Raw genomic sequence first — 14,936 nt, forward strand, 5'->3', positions numbered from 1 at the left:
TTCGGCAGGTGAGAGACCCAGCAACCGGAGGTGTCTAGCTGAGGAAAGGCAGAGCAGGAGCAAGGCAGACAATGCAGATTGGGCTCTCCAGCTCCATTGCCCACAGCCAAGGGCTGAGACTCCAGTGGACATTGGACATGCCCCCTCAGGAGCCAAGTGACCAACAGCCAGCCCAGTGGGCCATCACTCCTTGTCTGTTTGTACTGTCATAACTTTCCTCTATAGGAGGCTTGCCCAACTCTAAGAAGTGAGAGATTAGACTGGAAAGGAAATGGGGAACTGTGTCATGCATGGCTTGGAAGGCCAAGTTGAGGACTTTGGATGTGCTCTTCCTTGGGGCATCAAGTTTGAAAAATAATGATATTCATCATTTATTGAGGACTTAGCAGGAGCTAAGCATTATATCAGGTCCTCTATATGTATTAGCTCACTGACCCTCACAATAACCCTGCAGGGTAGACATTCATGTCTCAATTAATATATGAGAAAACCAACACCAAAGAGGCTGTGACTTGATGAGAGTCACCCAGTTAACAAATGGCCTGAGCAGGATCAACCCTCCGTCTCTCTGACCCCACAGCTACACTACCTCCACTTCATTTTCAAAGCTGGTCGTAGTTGAGAGTCAGAGACTAAAGTGTAAGTCAGGCCAGGATTTAAATGCTGGCTAGCTACTTGCCAACTATAAGATTTTGGGGACATCCTCTTGAGCCTCAGTACTCTTATCGATTAAATGGAGCAAATATTATCAGCCTTATAGTATTATTAGAGCCTCACATGCAAATGCTTATATACTAGAAAATTCTCTCTAAATGGGAGTTTCTATGATCAGAGATTCTAAGGATAAAAAATAACTGATAAGGTGCCATCCTGCTTCTTCTCTTTCACTCCCTAAACAAGCATTTAGAGAACTTCGCCATGGGTGCCAGCTCTGGGCTAGAGGTCTTAAGAGATCCTGGTGAAGTACAATCATGGACCATGCCCTCAGGGGAAAAAACTGACATGAAATAACTAGGAAGAAATAAATATCATTGGAAAAGTCAACACTGCATTGTGAGACGTGGCCTCCGAGAAAAGGAGGCAATTCCAGAGAGCTGGAGCCATCAAGGAAGGCTTCCCAGGAGCGCTGGGTTAGGAGCTGGGATGCAAAATTTTTGTGGCAGCTTCGACTAGGGGATGAGGCTGGAAGAAACAGACAGGGAGGGAGGCCAAGATGTAGACAGGGATGAGCTGGGTTGGAGGTTGGGGATCATCTAATGTAGAGCTGGGGCGCCTCATGGAATTTATAGAGTCCATCAGCTCCACCCTTTGGTAGGGAAATGGCAAGCTGAGTATGGCAGAGGTGGGACAGGATATAATTCCATAACCTCGAGCTCAAAGGCCCTTTAAAACCCCTTCATTCAATGTTTTCAAAAACGTTTAGCATTAAAATCCTTTTTCCTCAAACAAAACTTTACATGGAGCTCAAATATATAAAAACATTGAGAATGACAAGAGGAGTTGAGGCCAGAATCAAGGCTCTGCTCCAAGCCCCTGTTTTTGTGGAGTCAGAGAAGGGAAGCAGCTCGCTGCAGGGTACAATGTGAGACAGGCACCAACAGGACTAGGAGACAGAGCTTCAGAGGAGGTCCAGGGATCTTCCCATGGTGTCTCCGCCTCCTGGGATGGACAGGTGTGAATGGAGAAAGAGAAAGGCCCTACAGGGGTTGGGAGGTGAAAAGGGGGTAGAGAGGGTGCTTGTGGAGATCCTTCAAGGGCAACAGGGCATGTTGAGAACACTTTCCTTTACTGTTCTACAGAATGTGATCAACAGGACTGACTGTGTGCTGCCAGGCCATGTTGTGTCCCTCTCCCCAGTCCTGGCCTCCCAACCTCTATCTTCAGGTCAGGGCCTTGTTCTTGGTCCCACTTGAGCTTCTCACCTGGTCCCGGGTATAAGGCGTGTCCACTCTCTGCTTGTCACTGCAGGCTTCCAGGAGGACGCGGATGGCATTCAGCTGCAGGAGCATCTCACAGGCCATTGTGTCAAAGAAGGTGATGTTGGCAAGGGCCGCAGAGGCCAGCAGGAAGACTTCTCCAGATGAGGCCTCTTGGCACAGTTCTGGATGGCGAAGAGGAAGAAAAGATCTTCACTGCTAAGTGCTTTCATATCCTATCTCATTTGGTTCCCACAACAGCCCTGGGAGAAAATTCATGCAGGTGTTATAATACCCATTTTACGGATAGGGGAAGTAGTTACTACAGAGGGAAATTTATCTCTCTAAAAAGGTGGCAGAACCGGGATTTGAATCCTGATGTGTGACTCCTGTTCATTCCTTCGTCCAGCTATTATTTACTGAGTGAGCACTGGGAATGAGGCACTGCTGGTGTCTTGGGATAGCATGGTGAACAAGAAACATCGGGTCTTTGCCCGTTTTAGGGTTACATCCTACTAGTAGGCAAGAGAAAATGAGCTTTTAAAAAATTAATATAAATAGTTGTAAAATCTGACCAATGTAAGAGAGAAAATAAACAAGTGCTAAGAGAGAGAATAACTTGAGGTCCACTGGGGTGCATAAGGAAGCTCTCCTTAGGAATGAATTTACAGCTAGGACCTTGAGAAGAAAATGAGGTCAATCTTGAAACTATTTGGAGGATGAGTATGTTACAGGCCAAAGGAACAGCGTTTACAAAGGCCCTAAAGCAGAAAAGAGCTCCTAGTCCATTTGTCTCCGGTAATGTACACTAGACTGCCATTGAATTTGCCTTGAGAAAGAGGCTGAAGTTAAAACATAAAGACTCTGCCTCTCCAGCTGCCAACAGCAGAGCTTCATTATTTCCTTTTGGTCCCAAGAGAAGGGTCATCTGGCTGCAGAAAAGTCCTACACCAAGCCCCCGAATGTCACGCTCATTCCCTCTGATCCTACTGGCCATCACCAGTCCTACTCAGATTTCCCAACTTGCATCTGTAATTGTACTGATGAGTTTGATGGGTCTTTAAGGAGGAGGGGATCACCCTCAACCCCTGCATCCTTCCACCATCTAACATCCTCCTATGGGCTCCACATGATCTGGAATGGAGGCAAGAAAGGGCTCTGCCCATGGTACCACCCATCCACCCCAATAGACCTGATTTCTGACCCTCAGCTCCAACTTGAGCATCAATCAGGGTGCTTCCTGGGTCCACGCCCTCTCCTACTGATAACATCTCTATGAAAATACAGGAAGAGAAGCCACACTTCAGGGCAATAGCCCCAGGAGAGACAGTTCAGGAGGCAGAGTTGAGCTATATCCTATCCTGATCTCTAGTTCTTGCCTCCAGACAAAGAGTCTATACTTCCACTGGGCTCTGATATTGAAACTAGCACCTCTTGGCACCTTCCAGAGAGTGCCATTACTGGTCCCTAACTATAATGGGAGAGAAAATAACAATAATTGAACCACCTGCAGTGTGCCTTGCACTGTGCCATTAAGTTCTGAGCACCCTTAAAGTAGAAAATGGTTGCCTCTGTTTACAGATGTAGAAGCTGACACCCAGAGAAGCTGGTAGGAGCAGCAGTAGCTACCATCCGTTGAGTGTTTCCTCTGTGCAAAGCACTGCTATTCATTCTTACCTCATTAAGTCATTCTATCTTTACGACATCCTAGATTTCATCACAGTTTCTAGACAAAGGAACTGAGGATTCAAATGTTAAGTGATTTTTCAAAAATTATGAAACTGAGGACTTTTGGCAATTGTTGGGGCCTAGAAGCAAATCCAGGTCTGGTTGACTCCAAAATCCCCATTCCTTCTATACTCCAGGCTTCCTCTTGGCCTCTTTGACTCATCCCCAGCGATGCTCCTGCAGGTCTAGGTTCCAGTTCTGTCAGGAGGGCAATGTCTGTCTCTGGGCGGCGCTGCTCCCCGAAGCCCAGATGTGATCAACTAAACAACTCAGAATCTTGATCTAAGTGCCCAGGGCTGGGACAACGGATTAGCCAAGGAATTCAGAACTCGGTAATTCCCCTTTTCCAACGACTGTCCTATCCTCTGACTTGAGGGGAACCACTGGGTACAGCCAACCCCTTCCAGGCCACCTCCCTCCGTCCAGGGTTTGGAGTAAGACCACAAGACTCACCGGCCCACTTTGCTGTAAGATTTCTTAAAGGTCCAAACACCCACCCTCATTCTTATGCAGCCACCATTGCTGCCGACGCAGCAATTATTAACACAACCAACTAAGTGCCATTTAATTTTGGTGCGCATTTATTTAAACTCCGGTCTGAGTCACCTGGGAAGTGTTAGGAAGATTAAATTGAGGATTCCAGTGGCTCATTTATAAATGTTTCCAGGGAATGGCAAGAAATTGGAGGGCTTATTCCCACCAAAGAACAGAGCCCTGGCGTCCTGCCCAGAAGATACATCCCATCTGCTGACTCTCCGAGCAGACCCCACGATGCATCTTCCTCAGGGTGAAATAAATGAGGAGATTCCTCTTCTCCAGGGAGAAAACCAGTCTGGGCAAAGAAGTCGGAATGGACATACGGCAATAGTGAAAGGTCGTTTGGACTATATATGTTTTGGGATGCTTATTTATTTTATTATTTTCTATCATTTATAAATTGGGAGATCTTCCTATAAAACTTAGGATTTTTGTCTTATCTTTAAAACCTAGCCTTTTCTATGTGGCAACAATCAACTGGAGTTTATCAGTGACTGCCTCCACTTTAGTCAGTAGGCCTGCTTTTCAATTCCGTACAGGACTCAAATCTGCTAATTTTCTTCTTCCATCTGGCCTCATCAACTCCTTTATGTTTCCTCCCCGGCTCCAGTGTGAAGTATGAAACTCCTGGCTTAAGTGAATCCTAACATTGTTATGTTGCCTCAAGAAAGTTCCTTAACCTCTCCGGGCCTAGATTTCTTCTCCTGTAGAGTTAGCATTGAACTCTAGGGTCCCTTGAGTTCCATCCAGCCAAGACTTTCAACAGTCAGCTTCCATGTTTTCTCAACTTTGAATAAATGTGGATGTTGGCAAATAGACTTATGCCAGCCTGGCTCGTGGGTGCCACTGCCCCAGGGACTAGAATCAGCCAGGAAGTCAACTTAACTGATGCCTTGGATGTGCAAAGTACTTGCAGATCTTAACATTCTAGAGCTAGAAGGAGAAATTCTAGAGCTTGAGAGAAATGGTTCCAACCCCTTCTTTTATGTATTATTAGGAAAATTGTAAAATGAGCTTTCCAGTGTGACCTGGCAAGTGAGTGGCAGCATCTCAGACAGTGTCTGCACAGGGCTCTTGGTCAATAGCTACTCACTGTGTGGACGAATGAAAAGACAAAAAATGCAAACCCGAGTGTTCCAAGTCCAGCGTCCTGTGCAGCTCCTAAATTTGTGCGATTCCAGATCCCCCCAGCCCTGGTTTGGTGACTCCCAGAGCTACTTTACAATTCCTGAAGTTACTTCTCATTCAGTTTCAAAAGATACGGACATCGAGACAGTGCCAGAGACAGGGTTAGAAGTAGAAACACAGGTCATCACCAGCACTTATAAAAGAAAGGACGTGGTTTGTAAAACAACTTTCCTGAGGATTGTTATCCAGAAGAGTCCTTCTAGTTCCTGCAGTTTTGCGAAGGAATGCTGGAGGAAGAACGTGTTCTAGATATCAGGCTATGATTCTCCAGCCAGGACTTCAGGTGTCCAGACGGGAAACCTCGAGGACTCAAAGCCTTTCAGGCCTCATAATGTGAGACCAGTAGTGAGACTACAGGCAGCAGACTAGGGTGAGCCAGCGCTCTCTGAGAAGCTGTTTGCTCCCGGTCATTGCTGCCACATTCGGTGGGTACAAGACACTGAGATGTCAGGAACAAAGACCATCAGAGTCTTTCTGACCAAGGATCTGAACCTCAAAATTAGAGACCTCACTCCTCCCCGGGGCTTTTCCTGGTCTCCATTCTCAAAGGCCAATTAATCCCAATCTGACCTCACTTCAAGGAGCTTCTCAGAGGGCTGCACGCATTTTAGTAGAAGATGACACCAGAACTCTTTAAAGCCTGACTCTTATCCTTCGGTGGTGGGATTTCAGCTCTTGTGATCATCTGTGTAGGAGATGTGTGAGGTGCAGGGGGACCTTCTAGTCCCTTCCTGAAGACAACTGTGACAAGGCCCCCTCCCCCAGCAGTCCCTTCCGGCCCAGGATGACTCACTGACAAGAGCTGTCACGATCTCCTCCATGCTCTCCAGGAAGCTGCTGAGGTGCTGGGTGAAGGGCAGGTGTGGGGAGGTGACCTGGGCCACCACAGCCGCAGCCTCAGCCCGCGTGGCCTCTGAGTGGCTGTCATCAGTCAGGATATCGGCCAAGCACAGAACGCCATCCACCTGCAGATGGAGAGAGAGCACGTCCCTGTGCATTCTGGGAAAGCACCACTATTCATGATAGTAATGAGACAGAGACTCAAGCCCCCCTACGTGGTCCAGTGCTGGATCCCCCGTGACTCTGGGGGCCTATCCTTTGGCTCCAGCAGAGATCAGTGACCTCCCATGAGCTTCCTATATAGCAGACATCAAGCCAAGCATCTAAGGGCTAGGCCCTGGTCATCTACCACAGCCAACTGGAGCAGAAAGCACAGTCACTTAGAAATCTCACATCCGAGCTCTCATCCTGGCTCCCTCTTACTTACATTGTATGATTTGGCATTAATCACTCAGCCTTTCTGAGACTGTTTTCTCATCCACCAACAGGGTGTTGAGTGGGGCAGGGGAGGGGAGCTTAAAGAGATGAAGTAGGTGATGCTGAATCCAGAAGAGATGCTCGACAAATCTTGGCTCCCTCTTCCCTCCCTTGCGCTAGCAGCAGGCTGAGCTCAATGTCTTTCCTTCCCCATCCTCCCCTATAGAAAGAAGGCCATGTCCCCGGAGGCCTTGCTCTCTCTGCCCAACCAGAGAGGAGCAAACCTGGGCATGGCGGGACGTGAACGCCAGATAAAGACTTCAGCTTCCCAGTTCTGCCCCAATCAGATCTGCTCTTGGCATAAGAGCAAGCTCTTATGAGAGAAGAAGCTAAAAAAGAGTTTCCGCTTATTCCGTGTTTAACAGGTGCCGGCTACCACTCTAAGAACAGCGCATATGTTATTACACCATTTGATCCTTACCATAACCCTCTGAGGTCAGCGTTAGGATTACCCTCATTTACAGATGAAGAAACCAAGGCACAAATGTTCATTGACTTGCCCCAGATCACAAACTTTAAAAGTAGCTGATTTGGGATTTGAACCAAAATGGTTTGGTTTCAAAGCCCTTGGTTTTGAACAGGACGTTAGGCTGCCTTCTCAGAAGTGACATCTGAGCTCAGACCTCAGCCTCCATCAAAAGTCAGTAGATGAGACCTGCTTAGAGGAAAAGGAGGGTAGTAACCTGTGAAGGTTAGCTCCATAGGTCTACTGCAGCCCCTCAGGTGCCCCAGGACACCAGCCTTCCTGAGCGCCCTGCCACCAAGCGCCAAGGAGTCCTTCCCTGTTAGGAGTGGGGCGTAGGGATGAGGCAGAGAAAGAACCAGGAAGAGGTAAGGTGAGGAGAGGCCTGTGCTGATGCTCCCCACACCTGCCACAGGCCTGAGGTTCCTGTCCCTACACCCTCGCTTCCTGCCACTCAGCTTCAGCCGGTCTCCATAGGTCTGCGTTTCCTTTGACTAATTACCACCACTGAGTCCTGGGCCTCCCTTTAGTGGCTCTTGGGAGCTCTAAGGTCCATTAGCTGTGAAAGCCTTTGGCAGTCTCAGACTCAAAAGAGACAAATGTGGAAACTGTCCGCAGTAAAACTCACCTGGATGTGCTTAATAAAAGAGAACAAACAGCAGCCAGGCAGCCCCTGGCAGGACTGGATTCATGCCAGGTGTTTGACTGACAGGCCCTCGGAGAGAGGCCTCACTTGGGCCCAGGGAAGGAGGGCGGGCCTTCCTCTGGGCCTAGAAACAGGAAGCAACCCTACAGCCAACATAAGGAACCTCTCAGGCCTGTCTGGCCTTCACCCCTTTTCCTCCTTCCAGCACCATCCAAGGCTGCAGCTAGGGAGCTACAGGGTCCCTAGTGAGGGACTGTCTCAATCAGTCCAGTCTCCCTAATCTCGTCTTGGATGCAGATGAAGTTGCATCCCCAATCCAGCTGGGAACTCTGGTCATTTCCAAACCAGACCCAAACCCAGTCCCCAACACATGCTTGGAGATGGACCAATCTGAACACAGTAGAGAGGCCAAGGAGTTGATGGTCCCTGAGGGCCTGGATGCTAGGCCTCCTCCCAGCTCAGAATGCTGCTCGGCAAGCCCACTGAGCACATACTGTGTGCCAAGCCTTGCACAGGAGCAGAGGTGAACCAGGGCTGGGCGTCCCCTGCAGTGAGGGAGGTGACTCATCCACAAATAACCATTACATGGGTGACTTCAATGAGGGTCCTGCATGGGGAGACCTCCTGAAAGCCGCCCTGACTTAATGCCCACACCCCAGCTGGGGGAGGTGGCCCTCCTTGGAGCTCATGCTCACTCACAGTCTGCTATCATCGTAGCATTTATCACCATGATGGGCCCTTTTACTCCAAGTGGGGTCTGTGGACCAGCTGCACCAAATTCCCTGAGAGTTTCTTCAAAGCACATTTTTGGTCCCACCTAGACCTGTTCAACTGGACTCTCTGGGGAGCCTGGAATCTGCCTTTTAACAAGGTCCCCAGCTGACTCTACGTGCCAGCAATTTGGAGAAGCACCGCTGTGAGGAGATTCTCTGCTCCCCTGTCTGTCTGCCTGTTTCCCTGGGGGCTCTGCAAGCCCGGGGACCTCGGTTTGCCTGCTCGTGGTACTCCAGGCCTGGCACACAGTAGGCTTTTGGTAAATGAGGACTAAATGCAAGGAGGTAAAACTTGGCTGCAGACTTGAGGACACACTTAGACAAGTAAAGGAGAGGAATGACATTGCGACATCATGAGCAAAGGCTGCTTAGGAAAGGCAGCTTTGGAGAAACAGCCAGAAACATGGTATCCACAGATTCCTGACTCCGGGAAAATGACCCTGACCCCAGCCTGGTGAAGACCCCGTTCCTTCTCCACCCTCAGGTTTCCCAGAGAAGAGGATCTGGGGCGTCCTGCCTATGCAAGTGCCCACTGTCTTGATTTCCTTCTAATTTGGTTTATATGCTTCAGATCTCTTTTGGTAGCTTCCTACTTATCAAATATATCATCCTTTCAAAAGAGAATATATATACATATATAGCAAATTTATAAGATATTCAAAAATAATAAAATGAACACCTACATGTGTTTATGTATATGCCTAATAGCCAGAAATTCTAATATTAGGGATAAAATAGAACCAGAAAGCCCCTGTTCACCATTCTTGAGCTCATGCCTCTGCTTTTCCCTGACAGATAAGCCACTACCCTGAATTTTGTGCTTATTATTCCCTTGTTTTCTTTAGAGATTTATTGCCTGTGTATATTGTTTAGTTTTACAAGGTTTTGCACTTGACATAAGGGGATCATACTGTATGGTGCTTTTGTCCCCAGGCAGCATTATGTTTGGGAAGTTCCTTCCTGTTGTTGTGTGTGGCAAGGTCCATTATTTTCACTGCTGTGTGGTATTTCGTGGTGCAAATCAATCACAATTCATTTATGTATTCTCCCATCGATGAATATTTGAGCTGTTTCCCAGGTTTTGCTATAATACAAATGCTGATATGAATATTCTTCTAAATGCCTTCTGGCGCACATGTGCCAGAGTCTCTCGGTGTCTCAGTCTAGGAGTGGAATTACTGGCTCAGAGGGATTGCACATCTTTAATTTTTACCACTGTTACCAAACTGTTTTGCAAAACGGAGCAATGTATATATTCCCACCAGCAATGAATAAACTCACGTAACTCCATATTCTTGCCAACATTTGATACTGTCATATTTTAAATTGTTGCCATTTTGATGGGCGTGTAAAATTTGTATTTTAATATGCATGTCTCCTTACTATAAGGAAGCTAGGCGTCCTTTCGTATGTTTTTGATTTGCTCTGATTTGGTTTTTGCCATTTGGATGTCTTCTTCTATGAACTGCCTGTTTAGGAGTTTTCCTTTTTCTATTGGGTAGATTGTCACGAGGGCCAATTTCCCAGGCCTTTGGCTCTGATGCTACTGACCTGCCACTTAGCCTTCTGCCACCCGCCCAAATTGGTCTCTGTACCCATCACCATCTTGGCAGCTCCAACCCAGCCAGCTCATCACAACAGGAGGCCCTGAATGCCCACCCCGACCCCCACCCGGGCTCTGGGCTTCCCAGTGCCCGAACCAGTTCCAGTAGTGTCAGAACACGCAGGGCTCTGGACTCACACCTACCTGCGTCTGAATCCTACTTCTGTATCTTACTAGCTGGACAATTTTTGTGCCTGCTTTGAGCCTTTGTACATAAACTAGGGATAAAAATACCAACCCCAGAGGATATTGGAATCATTTACTGGGAGAATGCGTGTACAGTGCCTGCCACATGGTGGCGCCATCATTCCACCTCATCTCCGCCTGGTGGTTGTAGGCAGTAACCCTAGAGATGAGGCCCTGAGTCAGCTCCCCTCACTTCTGCCATCCCAGCCAAGGTCTCTCAATGGGACTTCTCTCCAGGGCATCTTTCTGCAGGCTCCTCTGGGACTGAGACCCCATGGGGAACCTCAGCCCTTTGGGTTGGGGCCTCCAGGTTTACCTGCCTGTTTGGATGTCCTTGGATCGTGCAGCCCAGAACTAGAACTTCTAAAAGGTCAGTGACTCCTGTTTTAATTCCTAACCAGGAATGATAAGATGAACAATTACAATCTCTCAGAAAGAAACAGAAAAAAGTAGGAGGGTCCCTGTATCTCTTTATAGTTCCACAGATGCTGACTGAGCACCTATCTCGTGATGGTGCTGAGCAAGGCCCTGATACAGAGATGAATCAGCAAGAAATTAGAGACAGAGAAAGAGAGACAGACAGACACAGAGAGAAACAAAAAATGAGAGAGCGAGAGAGAGCATATGCTTAAGAAGGATTTGGGACCTCGACCAGAGCAAAGCCCAGCCCCTCCCCTGCGGAGAACTCCCTCCATCTTGGCCCTCGCTCCTTCCTGGGCCTCCACGATACCCTACTTTTTGGGCTCAGCTCCTCCCTAGTTAACTGCTTCTTAGCCCCAGGTTTTCCTGTCAGCCCACTTTGTACCATCTCCGTCAACAGCACCCTAACCCAAGGGACCTCAATGACTCCTACGATGACCCCCAAACCTAGCCTCCAGCCTGGATCTTCTTTTCTGAAATCCGCATCTACATTTCCAACCTGCTACTGGATCTCTTTATGTTTAATTCTCAAACTAAGTTGCCTGGGTATTCCACGGCACCTCAAACCCGGTGCACTCTACAGCTGAAGTCGTCGTCTTCCCTGTCTTCCCTCCTCACTCCCGTCTCAGACCCCTCTCAGAAGTGACTTCCTCTGTGAACACGGACCTGAGAGTCTCTGTTTTCTCAGCTGCCACACCACTCTGGTCTGACCACAGCTGGAGCACTTCCCATGTTGGAATTTCCTCATCAGTTTACGTGCCTATCCCCATACTAGATCTGAGCTGCTCAGGGCAGCTCCTGTACTGAATCATCTCTGGTCCCCAGCACCCAGCTGAAGCCTGACACACACAGTTAAGTTGTGAAGTGTGGGCTGAATGATGAAAAAACAGAGGCCCAGGTTGGGGGAGAGATTGCCTGGACCACGAAGCAAGTTAATGCTAGGCTAGGACTCCCATCCTGGTCTCCTCACTCCTCGCCCTGCGCCCCCTCTGTGGGGCCTTTGGGAAGAGCGATGAAGGGAGAAGCTAAAGAGATGGCCAAGTCGGTGGCGGCTGCTCAGCTCAGCTCCTATGACGGACCCTGTCATAGAGTAGCTCAGCCTGAGGCCAGCTTCCTCAAACACTGGTCCCATTTCTGGAAAGTCTCCATCCGCAATCACCCACTTCCCATCCCCAGTCATAACCTTAATGATGCCAAAAGTGCAATCTAATCAAAGCACTTCCACATCCCTAAAGAACTGCTGCTGGAAGCACTTAGAGGTAATTAGCTTTTCCATGGAGTAGGATGGGCCCGGGCCCGAGGCCAAGCTTTCCTCATGGGAGGGCACGCAAGTGGTGACAAGGATGCTCTGGCCTGTCATCACCTGGGCAGCAGGGCCGATGCACCTGGAGTCTGGACACAGAGGGAGCTGGTGAATGCTGACATTCTCCCCAGGAAGTGAGAGAAGAAGCATGGAAGCCACACGGTTGAGAAACCCAAAATATACAGTAAACATCACATCAGATTTTTTAGCAATGTTCTCCTACTGATTAATGGAAAAGCATCAGTGCTGGCTTTTATGCAAATACCTAAGGGACACAGGCTGGTATACAAAGGCCCATCACCTATCATGGGTGCTGAGCTGCTGTTTTCCAGTAACTTTTTGCACATTTAGTTTTTAGGGAAAGAAAGAGGAGTTAGCTGCTGGGTTTTAACAGTTAAACAGAATCATGAGCGTGCTTCAGGGGAGGGAGCATGACCTAAAGACCCCCAAATTTCCTGCTTCACCTTTCTATCCACTCAGACACCTAAAGTCTACAGGAAAAAAAAAAGAGCAGTTGGAAGCCTGCTCATGGTTCCAGGTAGAACAGATCTGTTGGCCCAGGGTGCAGCCAGAGGGAAAATTCAGTCATTGTCAGAGATGGAAGCAAGGGTCATGCCCGAGAAAGCATGTGTGAGCCAAGGGACAGGGCGAAGCATTAGGGGTAGTAAATGAACCCCAGGGCCAGAAGCAGGATCTGAATGTGCATGTAAACTGTATCAGTGCAGGGTCAGGACAAAGTCTGTGAACAACACAAGGGGTTAAAGGCTCACTTTATAAAATGAGGCATTTGTTTTAAGGATTAGTGGCAGAGCTGACAGCTCAACAGAAAGCTACAGAAAGCATAACGGGCCTTTAGGAGGCTAATATTATCCTCCACCCAAACTCACAGATCCAAGATCCCATTCAGCCTCTTTTGCTATTTCAAACAAGAATCTTTGATTAAGAGCTAAGTTCCCAAATGGATAAATACCGGTGTTAATATGTAATAAGGAATAGGACAATGGATGAAAGGGATGATATATCCAGCTTGGCAAGCAAGTCAGTAAGGTAAAGAGAGGCGAGTTATTGAGGTGGAGAGAATTCCAGGATTGGGTCACTTAAGGATATAAACAGGAAATAATTTCCCTGTCAAGCAGATGATTTTCCTCAAAGCTGATAATCAAACGACTCTCTGAAGGCATTTAGAGGGGGGAGGAGCGAAGTTTGGGAGAAGGCATCAAAAGGTCACTAGGAACAAGCCCATTTCCCCTTGGGTTAGGGTTTCTAGGTTTGTGCTGATGTGAAATTTTCAGCAAAGCACTACTGGGCACAGCTGGGATCTGAAATGCACCCAAAGTGCTTCTAGATTAGTGGTTCTCAGATGATTAAAATCATCTGGGAAAGTTTTAAAACACTAATACCTGGGCATCACCACCAGAAATCCTGAGTTAATCGGTCTGGGGTGGAGCCTTGGCATCAATATTGTTAAAGACTCCTCAAGTGACTCTGATGGAGATCCTGGGTCGAGCGCCACTGCTCTAGAGGTCCCTGTGATGCACTGGAAGTTCACAATCCCGGGGGAGATGAGAGCCTGGCTTTACACCTCAGCTGTGCTACCTGCTGAGTAGGTGAAGTGAGCAAGGTACTCACCTTCTCTCAACTTTCTAATCCTTCATGTGATAATAATATCATACTTAATAATTAAATAGTGAATAAAATATTGAAAGTGCTTCTCCTGAAATCAGTAACAAGACGGAGAGATCCATTCCAGCACTCCTATTTAACATTTTATGGTGGCCCTGGCCAATGCAGTAAGACAAGAAAAAGAAATAGATAAAACAAACAATTTGAAAAAAGGAAGTAAAGTTGTCATAATTTCCAGATCACATGATTGGGTACACAATCCGAATCCACATAAAATCCAAAAAAATCTACACACCATTAAAATTAATAAGTGAATTTAGCAAGGTCATTAGGTATAACATTCAAAATTGTACTTTCTACGTATTAGCAAGAAAGAATTAGAAAATAAAAATTTTAAAATAACAATTACATTAGTACAAAAACATACCTAGTATGGAAAGTAGACATTTAGTGGTTAACATGATGTAGTCTATACAGAAGTTGAAATACAATGATGTGCACCTGAAATTTATGTAGTTTTATAAACCAATATTACCTCAATAAAATTTTTTTAATTAAAAAAACATATACCTAGAAATAAGTCTAAAAAAGATGTGCAAGATGTCAACACTGAAAATTCAAAACCTTGCTGAGAGAAATTAAAGACAATCTATCTAAGCAGAGAGATATATTACATTTATTGGTTGGAGTACCTTATACTGTTTAAGATGTCAAATATCCCAAAATTTATTTATAAATTTAAAGAAATCCCAATCAAATTTTCAGCAGGTGTTTGTGTGGAAATTAACAAGCTGATCTTAAAATATATATAAAAATGCAAAGAACTTAGAATTACCAAGATAATCTTAAAGAAGAACAAAGTTGGAGGATTTATTCTACAAAATAGAAAAATTTTATTATAAACTACAAAGACTCATACAGTGCCATATTGGCACAAGGATGGACAAAAAGACTAATGGAACAGAAAAAAAGTCCAGAAATGGACTCATACATATGTCGTCATCTTACAACAAAGGCACCACTTTAATTCAGTGATGAAAAGATGGTCTTTTTGATAAACGGTGCTGGCTCAACTGAGCATCATATTGAAAACACTGAACCTTGAACACCATTAAAAACAATTAATCTGAAGTAGATCATAGACTGAAATGTGAAAGGTAAAACAATAAAGCTCCTGGAAGAAAATATAGGAGACTATCTTCATGAGCTGGGGGAAAACAAACATTTCTTAAA

At 46.6% G+C, this 14,936-nt stretch overlaps 1 protein-coding gene across 4 annotated transcripts in view; it reads right to left on the minus strand.

Annotated features, from left to right (window-relative positions):
- INSC (INSC spindle orientation adaptor protein) overlaps window positions 1-14,936 on the minus strand; it is a 126,755-nt gene that overhangs the window by 17,972 nt on the left and 93,847 nt on the right. For all 4 annotated transcript variants that reach the window (XM_046684833.1, XM_046684832.1, XM_046684831.1 and 1 more), the window contains exons 8-9: window positions 6,163-6,334; window positions 1,923-2,101 (exon numbers count right to left, since the gene is read on the minus strand). In XM_046684833.1, the coding sequence (XP_046540789.1) occupies window positions 1,923-2,101; window positions 6,163-6,334 (351 nt within the window). The remainder of the gene's footprint in view (window positions 1-1,922; window positions 2,102-6,162; window positions 6,335-14,936) is intronic.

Source organism: Equus quagga, chromosome 14 (genome assembly GCF_021613505.1).
Source record: "Equus quagga isolate Etosha38 chromosome 14, UCLA_HA_Equagga_1.0, whole genome shotgun sequence".
Lineage (NCBI taxonomy): Eukaryota > Metazoa > Chordata > Mammalia > Perissodactyla > Equidae > Equus > Equus quagga.